The sequence below is a fragment of the Platichthys flesus genome, chromosome 3 (assembly GCF_949316205.1).
Source record: "Platichthys flesus chromosome 3, fPlaFle2.1, whole genome shotgun sequence".
Taxonomy (NCBI): Eukaryota; Metazoa; Chordata; class Actinopteri; order Pleuronectiformes; family Pleuronectidae; genus Platichthys; species Platichthys flesus.
This window is the reverse complement of record NC_084947.1, coordinates 14,394,803-14,404,883: the sequence shown is the minus strand read 5'-3', so window position 1 is coordinate 14,404,883 and position 10,081 is coordinate 14,394,803. Positions and strand designations below refer to the sequence as shown.

Below are 10,081 nucleotides of genomic sequence, written 5' to 3'. Positions count from 1 at the left end.
TGGGGCTTTGTCTCTGCACATATCCTTCGTTCTGCCCCAAAGGAGAGGAGGGCGTCTTTCCCCAATAATGTGGCAAACGGGAACCCAGTATAGAGATGGGAGCATGGTGATGGGCTGAGAGGAGGGGGAGTGGTCTCAGCCATGCAGGGCTTCAATAAAAGGCACTTGTCTGGACTTCTGAGGAACCCAAATTTTCCAGTAGCACCACAGGCGGCTGCTGCACAAAGACAGACAGAAGGACGGACAGCTAGATGACAAACAATTCAAAGACAAGAAATATAATTTGGGTTCTTTTTTTTTTTAAATCAAATTTTACATTTTAGATTGACATTTTTTTACTTTGTAAGTTTAACATTTATATTTTAGTGAAGACGGAAAAAAGAGAAAATGATGAGTCTGCTTTGCATCACAGTAATCGCCTTGACCCTGGCTGGCAGTGCGTTCGGTCAGGAGACCATCCCCTCCTTCGAACTAACAGGTAAGTTTGAATTTTCTCTTTAAAGAAATACTATGTGTATCACTTGCAAAAGTATATTTCAAAGTGCACTGTTGTATATTTTGTAAAATTCAGCTTTGTGTATTTTTCTAAGTGTGAATAAGTGAGTTTGTGCATGGGAAAATAAAGAGGATGATCTGTGTTAGGGCTTCTGATAAAAGTGCTACCGCAGCACCGGGTTGTGTAACAGCAGGCTCATTGTAGCAGTAGGTAGCAGAGTCGTCTCTGGGGCAACACACACAGGCACAGTGTGACCCACCGTTAGCTCATTGACTTGCTGCGTGCAGACCACCACAGCACGGCCCGGCCGCTGAATAAATCACACTGTCATTCACTGAGGCTCTCTGGACCACACCACTCCTGCTGCTGGTTCGACTCCTAACACGGGTCACAGGTGCCTCAGTGGCTGAAACTAGGCCAGTAGTGCTATTTCCTTTTCAGATGTAAATCCTTCAAGAATAGTCAGGAATTTCTCAGAGTCAATACGTTTTGTATCATTTTATCCATTTTCTGTCATGTTTTTGTTCCTCTTGCAAACAGAACATGAAACCTTTGATTTAAGGCTTATCATAGAGCACCTGCACTCAATCATGAGGCCGACATAATTCAAATTCATGCAGGCCATACAGGATGAGACACTGAGCCGGCTGCTGCAGCTGCGAGTTCTGAAATACTAGAATGGATCCACCGCTGTGCGAGAAGTAAAAGAGAGGTAGCTGGAAGCCTTCATGTTGCATCTACTGAGTGATATTTAATGTGTTCGCAGCAGCTGACTCAGTAGATGTCAAATTAGGGAGGCCTCAGATTCCTGTCCTCCAAGACGAGAGGAAATGGGTCGCCCGTGGGGAGAACCGTTTCTCTGGGGGACGAGATGATGCTTGAACAAACAGTGAAATTACTCCCATTTGCCAGTGATGTCATCGGTGTGTATGTAAAGTGCACGTATGTTTATACTGTGCCTGACCTCACCGTCTGCCTCATGTGAAAGCGTCGGCTCAGCTAAAGCCAAGTCTGTCCCTGTTGCATTGAGTGAAGCTTTTTATTGGCTCTGTGAGCGGTGGATTGCCCGTCTGCTGGCTGACTGTTGCCGCTCCCTATACCTCCTGACTCACTCTGCCACTGGGAGCTTTTTGGAAACTGGCCACAGTAGTGGGCAGCGTGACAGGCGCGAAAGTTAAGATTAACGACCCACAGCCAAACGTATAGAGCCCCATGCTAAACAACATCCAAATGACTTGGTCTTCCCCCGGGACGTAATAGCCTGTTAAGTCTAATGCTCGTGGTGGTTGTTAGTTACTGAGGCTTGGCCTTGTTGCTAGGGGCTGGGTGGGAAAAGGGGCCTGAGGCTGGGGGCCGAGTAGAAAATGTGACCGGGGTTCAGGCCCGAGACATTGACAGAGCCATTGAGTCCCAGTGCATGTGTGTTATGTAAAACTGAGGGAAATAAAATGACTCTGGTGTACACGTGTGCTGCAGATGTGGGATCATGTGAGCAGCACACACCCACTCTTTGTGTTTGTTCTGCAGGAGAGGAAAAGTTTATTGGAATTAGTGAGCAGGAGTTGGCCGGCTGAGCTTGTCCCAGCTGCGCTTGTTAATACCTTCTCCACATTGAGACAGGCTGGCCAGCAGCAGATCGACGGAGCTGCAGGATGTAAAGCAACACATGTCTGGCAGCTCTGTCAGAAGGTGTGGCACCTCGTGCATGCACTAAAATACACGTGCATGGACGACACTCTGCATTTAATTACTCTGCAACCTCTCATGCAAGGCAAAACATTAATAGGTTCAGAAAACCTCAAATTAGAAGGCAATTTCCTGCATAAAATTTTACATTTTTAATGAATTTTTAACACAATATTCAAGGTTTTGAGGGAAATTCACAACTTTTTTGCCAAATATTATTTTATTATGATCATTTACTTTTCAGAATTATACAAATATTTTTTTTAAATTATAAATACTAAGAATTATAGAATAAACTTAATTAAGTTTAATTGAGATAATACTTTTTAGTTAAAAACTCATGCCAACCAAGTTCAAGTTTTTTATTTTTGACAGCGATGGATGAGAAATATGAGCAAATAAGGCTTTTTTTAATTAACTGAAGCACAAATTATTTTAGGGAATTAAATATATAGGTCACTGATATGTAATTTTCAGTTTGCGGCATGTCACAGCGAAGCAGATGTTTCCGATCACATGCTAATGCAACCTTTTATAGAGTGAGAGAGAATTGTGCTGTGTCATAAACTGGCAGTAGGTCTTGGCTGCAGCTGTGGAGTCTTTTTATTGTCATGCACATGTGTTCATTTATCTAATACTGTGTTGTCATTCCCAGCTGCACTCCTCGCCCAAATCTCAGGAAGAGCCCATTCACAACCCATTTTAATGTTAAACGTGACAATTGGCCCAACCTCTGACCTCAGGGAGTCTCAAATAAATAGGATGCTGTTTGAGGTGCGACAGAGAATGGAAGGGCTTTCTCTCTCTTCCTGAAAGGCTAAGTACACACACCAGGCTGTTGCTTTATGGGAGTAGTGTGCCCTAAAATGGTTGGGGCTACATCCTCCTGTGGGACGTGTATCTGCTGGAAACTGCAGGAGCTGGAAAGAGCATTGTCATTATTTCACCACCACCGTCTCTCTGCCTGCTATTGTCTCTAAGGCATCATTATGCTAAAGGTTGCTTCAGAATATATGAGTGCTTTATTAAGCTTTCATTTAGTGATCTATTAGTAATGAGGCTGGCTAGACCACCCTAATTTATTCCAAGCGCCTTTCTCAGCATTAGGTCGGCACACCCCTCCTTCTGTCTTACATTTCAGGGTTTTAAACCACATCGGTATTTGTTTCTTAACAGAACAATGTTTCTATAAAGCAGAACAATGAACCCTTTTATTGAATCGACTATATTCTCCTAAGCAAGGTTGGAAATGTGGAAAATAGACGTCCGTTGCTGGGGCTGACGTCGCCTTCACCTTTGCCAGAGCTTTTGATTAGTAGCAGTTTAGTCATTCTGGATCCTTCAGGTTTTAATCACACTTAATGCAAACTGCTACCCGTGGAGAGAATTTACGAGGCACAGCCCAGCAGTGAGTCATTGCTCACTGACAGGGCGGTCAGAGAGGAATCTTGCCCAGACATCTTTTAAAACCTGTGCTGCTTTCAATGACATTAGTGAATAGCAGCGGCAAGACGATCTATAGCTGACCAGAGAGGCCAGTGAGGCTACTGGGTGTGGCCACTGTGTAACAGAAGTAGTCTCTGGCACATGCAGCCTGTGTTTGTATGTGTGTGTGCAGCCTATGGGTTGATCAGAACAAAAGGCGCCAAGCCAGTGGCTCCTATTATTTCCCACATCGCCCATGTGGGAAACATTTCCCAGCAAGGAGCCAGTAGCGCAGTATTCCAGTCTTGGCTCTGCTTTAAGTTAGGCGCCTCAACACAAACTCCTCAGTCAGAGAGAGGAGACAGATAGATCTAGACACAGATCATACATACTGAGTCGCTGGGCGAAAAATAAATCACACAGGATTCTCTTTTTTTATTGTAGACATGGCAACAGATATGTAATGGACCATGTGTTAAGCATTGGACATGGATCCAGCCAAAAACTACTCAGTTGAACAAGATGGATATGTAATGTCTGCAGACCATTTGCAGCTATGGAAAACCAAAGCTGTAGAAGTTGATAGACCGGGGTTATGTAATCACCGTTTTATGTCATACACAATATTAGGTGCAGAGCTTCACTCCCCTTGAAAAGGTTGATTGTTCAAGGGTGGCTCTGTGGTGGTGGGGTCAGGGGTCCTGTATATTCCTACATCTGGTGCTTGTTATTGCCTGGCACAGGCCACCCCCTGGCTGGTAGGGGTCTTCTTAACTAAGCAAGCCCTGGGAGGTCTAAACGTGGACGTGCAAACCCGCGGTGAGACACAGATGGCCTTCCTTTTTCAGATAAAGGTTGGCCTAGTTTGTACGGGGAGGGAAGAAATGGAGGATACAGAGGAAACAAGCTAAATGAAAATTAAATAAGGATTCTGTGTATCAATAACGATAATCAGCCACTAAACTAAAGCCAGTTTGGTTTACTGGTGATATAGTTTACAAATGAATGATACGCACCTTTGGGGTTAATTCATGGGAACCAAATGTTTCTAAGTGCCAGTGCTGTCAAAGGCAGGAAGGAGACTGAAGAGGATAACTGGCTCCAGGGGCAGAAGGTTGGCTTGTCTCCAACACTGTATCTAATAAACCAAACAGGATCCCCCCAGACTCTTTGATACTTGAGTGTTAGAGAACACTTTGACCGTAAGCACATGTGTGTCCATGTGTACTTTCGGATAATAAATACAGTATACACATGCTAAATCATGCTGTGAACAATTATGAAGAAAAAGAAAGACCAACAAGAGCTCACATCTTTGTCATGCCAAGCTCAAAAATCAAAGCAAAAAAAGATCTGGATCCAATCGTCAGGGATAATTATGTAATCATTTGCAGTTCAAGTTCAAGAGTCATGAAGGTACAATCACGACCAAACTGCAGGTGAAGTTATGTTATGTCTTCCTCTTTCCAGTCAAGGTGTACGCTGAGCTGGGAGCCAACGTCACCCTTCCCTGCAGGCCCTTGTCCAGTAACGGACCTTCCTTCGGTAACGTCGGCATGCGAGTCAAATGGACGAAGGTGGCAGAGGACGAGTCACTGAATGAGGACGTGCTGCTCTCCATGGGATTCCACAGGAAGTCCTACGGAAGCTTTGAGGGCCGCGTCTTCTTGGAGGAGATCGACAACAATGATGCCTCCCTCACTATAAACGATATGTCCATGGAAGACACAGGAAAGTACCGCTGTGAGATCATCAACGGGATGGTAGACACCATGCAGGAGGTCAGCTTGGAGGTGCTAATCGGTTTCACTGAAGGTAAATCCAGTTTTTCTATGTCTAGCTTGACATCCAGCTCAGGCACAGGCCTCATCTACTCTCATATAATCGGTGTAGGTTTTAATTCCAATTGGGGAGACACAGATGTTTACTCAGTCATTTTAAATGTGTCCTTTCTGTTAAAAATGCATGATTCAATGTTTTAATATCTAGCTATTGAAAACATCCACGTCTCTTCTTGAGGAAAATGAAAAAAGCTGTGCGGATTTATATAAAACCTCTGTAATGATTCGGTCATGATTACATTTTAATACTGTTCAACATCAGTCAACAGAAACACATAAAGCATCTTTTGGTTCATATCCTCGTGCATCTGACTTACTCATCACATTTCATTAAAATCGTGTCCTGTGGAGCACAAACGTCACTTCAAAGTATATTTCAACAAAAGAAGAATCTTGCATGGTGACAGATTAAATATTTACAGTATGTCACAGATCCTCAGACCCAAGAAGCAGCTCCCACCCACATTCTGTTGATAGTCTTACACATGTGTGAGGGATCATTGTGGGTGGAGGCATGGAGATAAAAAGAACTCAAACAGAAACTTCTGCTTCTCCGATAAAATAAATGATTGGTTAAAAATTTGATAATTTATTAAGGTAGAACTTGGCATAAAGACAGCTACAGCTTCATGTTTCACTAGAATCAAGTTTTACTGTTGCAAAGATTCACTTTTGAATTATGACTTTACAAGTAGCCTCTATCTTTAATGCAGCAGAACCTAAACAGGTTTGATAGAATGATCGTTTTTAAATCTTGGCTCATTTTTAAGCAGCTGGACCTGAATGACTAACACATGTAAGCCCTGAATCACCAACATAAAACTAAACACATCGAATGTGAGCTAAGCCAGCTTCCCTAGAGAAATTGCAGTGGTCTGCGAGACCACACACACTCAAGTGACACTGAAGTGGATAAATGAAAGATTTAAGTGCACTGAGGCAATGCTAACACGCATGCTAACAATTGTGTGACAACCTGCTGTGTTGTACATTGCCATTTTATGAGACTTTGCACCAGATATAAAGATGTTTAAGAAAGATATAACCTATTCTTATTGTATTCATTCAATCTCCTCCTTAAGGTGTTGTGTTCCCGTACCACCCCAATCTGGGCCGGTACAACATGAACTTCAACGTGGCCACGCAGGCCTGTCTGGACCAGGATGCCGAGGTCGCCACCCCTGAGCAGCTGCATGAGGCCTGGAAGGGAGGTCTGGACTGGTGCAATGCTGGCTGGCTGAGCGATGGCACAGTGCAGTACCCCATCAACAATCCCAGAGAGCTTTGTGGTGGCGCCAACAATGGTCCCGGCATTAGAACCTATGGCCGCCGCAACAAAACAGTCAACTATTACGACGTTTTCTGCTACACTTCTGCACTCAAGGGTGAGGATTTGTTTGTATAGGTTCGGTGCTTCCACCAAGAAACACAATGACGCGGCAAAATAAATGCATATAACAAAAATTTTAAATATTCAAATTATTCATGAATTGTGTCTCTGTCACCAGGGCGTTTCTATTGGCTGGTGCAGCCCGACAGGCTGACCTTCGATGAGGCCGTGCAGGCGTGTTTAGATGACGGTGCTGAGATCGCCAAGGTGGGCCACATCTATGCCGCCTGGAAGGTCGAGAACTACGACCGCTGCGATGCTGGCTGGTTGGCCGACGGAAGCGTCCGCTACCCCATCTCCAGGCCACGCAAGAACTGCAGCCCCGAAGAGGCTGCGGTGCGGCTCCTTGGGTTCCCAGACAAGAGCCAGAAGTCTCACGGGGTCTACTGCTACAAGGCCGAGCAGTGAGAGGGTAGACAGGAGTAGGGAAGCCATAACCACCAAAGAGCAGCAACAACCACAACAATTAAAATCAACAATAAAGCAAATAAGCTTTGGATTTTAACTAGCATGAACCCAATACCTTTCTGAAGCTGTGATAACATTTTTTAATTCCTAAAAAATACTGTTGATCCAATATTTTAAAGCCATTCCTTTTTTTTTATCTGTAACTCTGGATTTGTTAATTTTACAGACATTCCGGTGAAGAGCAACAGAGTTAATGTACGATTGATGTGACAGAGACAAGAACTTAATGGTCTTGAAACATCACCTAAGTTCGGTTTGTCCTCCACAGAATGATTAGATACGTGATGTATGAACATGTCTTAAGAACAAACCATGAGTTATTTCATTTTATTAACCATCGCATCAGTGAAAGATCTGAAATTGATGATCATACGTGGCTGCCACTACTGAGCTGTAGGTATCAACATGTTATATTGCAGTAAGTAATTGCAGATTTCCACTATTTTCACGATCAAATTGACTGTTTATCAAAAAAATGAATGTAAATGTCGTGGTCTGTGACCCATTCTCCATGAATTAACTGCTCCCATTTGATCAACACAATTACACGTTTTTTTTACATTTTGACTAATGTAACCTCATAGAGTCGGTTGTTTCTAACAAAACGTTTTACTGTCGTAACATCCTCTTCTTTACATTGTTGATAATGTCTGCCTCACACTTACAGATTTGTTTGTGAAGTGGAGTTTGTAGATGATTTACAACAAAAAACATTTCAGTAAGATAGTGAAAACACAACAAGACCAGATCTTCCCTATTTGCCCCTAAATGTGGATGGTTTGATAGTCAAACATGTTGTGATGACGGGATCTGAATGTGTTTCAGAATAAAGTGAAAACCAGCAAAAATTTAACGGAAATTGTCTCTAACAATGTCGTGTGGGTGTGTTTCTGGTAATGGTGGGCCACCATCAGAAGATGGCACACTTTTTAGATACCCTGTCAGCTAAAAAAACAACACTATTTTGATATTTCATGATTAATTTTTTGCTACTGTATTCTTACTGTTTCTAACATATGGTACTTACTGCAGGTTACATGTGGTATTATGGCGATGTATTTTACTTCAAAACGTCTGTCAAACATGCATGAAAAAGAAAACGTTAAGGTATTCTTGTTTCTTATCGCAATGTACCTTTTTCAACAAAACAGTTTCAAATAAAAAATATAACTCAAAATGAAATGGTTGAAATTGCTCTTTTTTCTTTAATGAACCTTTTTATTTCCACCGAAACCAAACCTGCGTGTGTTATGAGCTCATTATGGGCTGATACTGAGGTTTAAGCTGAGATTCTAAAAGCAGCATTGTTTATGTTGCCAAATTAGTGAGGCCATGTATCTGGATTGAGTCCATGTCCTCGAGAGGACTTGAGATTAAACTCTCCTCACTTTTATTTGTTCTTTGGCATTTTTTTTAACTCAGTGCCAGGCTACCAGCCCACCACTAAGTTAGACAAAGGAACACAGTCTGTAAGAGGGAGTGCATGGGAATGGGGTCAGATTTAGGTAGGTACAGCAGAGTAATGCCAGACCAATGGAAATGTGTGTTGGATTTTTTTCCTACATGGAAACCGCAGAGCCTAGAAACAAGAGAAAAGGAGAGAATTTATGAAAAATAGAAAATGTTAATGTTAATTAAATGTGTTTTTTATAAAATGAAAAACCTAAATGAGTATTAAAAAAAGTGAGATTTTTGGAACCAACTCCTAATGTTATGAGAATAAAGTTATAACACTACTAGAAGAAACTGCAAGTTTAGAAGAAAGTCGTAATATGAAAAGATACAAGTCGTGCTGATGTGTCAAAAGATTAAAATATAATGCTATTTTTGTAGTTATCACAATGAAACACATTCCCAATTTAAACTGAGACAAAAAGGCTAAGCCTCTGATAGTCACCCTGTCAAATGACACAGCCAAAGATTACGAACTAATTCTTGGAACATTATGACTTAATTCTTCAGATATCAGATTTTTCTTTCTTCAAAAAGAAAACTTAACTACGATTGCATCTTTAGTGGATCCAAATGTCATGCGGTCTTTCAGCAAATCAGAGGACGCCTCATCCAAATTGCTTGTCGCTCACAGGTAACCAGATTCCTTTATGTGTGTCAGGAAAAGCGCAGCGTGATGGGTGGATGATGGACACTCTGGATTTGACTGAACAGTCTGAGCGGCCTGTCAGGCTTAGGAAATCGTAAGGAGCTGTGGTGCCTTTCCATTCCAAAACAAACCTCAAGAGCTTGTTAAATACCACAGGGACCAGCATGGGCTGAGGGGGTCTGTGGGTTTTCCGCTGATCACCCATGAGACATCTGCATTTCATGAGGCCAGATTGTAGGTTTTACTCCAAGGTCGGCCTTTAATCACAAGTTAAGTCCTCTCTAATGACAGAGTGGCCAGTCGCAGTGAAAACCACAGCAACACAAACCATCACAAATCAACCGACCTGATGTAATGACCTGGGCCGAGGTGCTTTGTGCTTTCAGGCAGTACAACTGTGGACATCAAGGCATTGCTGTGCGAGAGGCTGATCTGGGAATAGTGAAGGATAACATACTCAAAAAGCTTCTGTTTCTTATACAACGTAACTAATCTGCTCACTATGCACATGTGAGAAGTGTTTGGAAGTCAAGAAGATCCGCTTTCAGCCATGCTTTTCACTGTGTGGATTCTATGCAGATATACAGTTCTGCAGCATTGGCCATTTCAGCACAAGTGTCACTTTGCCTTAATCCAGGTCTTTTTGCTGTAATTCACACTGCTGCGTCCTCCCT

The 10,081-nt window shown here is 42.6% G+C and overlaps 1 protein-coding gene across 1 annotated transcript; it reads left to right on the top strand.

Annotated features, from left to right (window-relative positions):
• Nucleotides 1-203: 203 nt before the first annotated feature.
• hapln1a (hyaluronan and proteoglycan link protein 1a) lies at nt 204-8,488 on the top strand. The gene is made up of 4 exons (XM_062379627.1): nt 204-478; nt 5,078-5,422; nt 6,531-6,833; nt 6,957-8,488. The coding sequence occupies exons 1-4, from the start codon at nt 388-390 to the stop codon at nt 7,244-7,246; spliced, it is 1,029 nt and encodes a 342-aa protein (XP_062235611.1). The 5' UTR covers nt 204-387; the 3' UTR covers nt 7,247-8,488.
• The last annotated feature ends 1,593 nt before the right edge of the window (nt 8,489-10,081 follow it).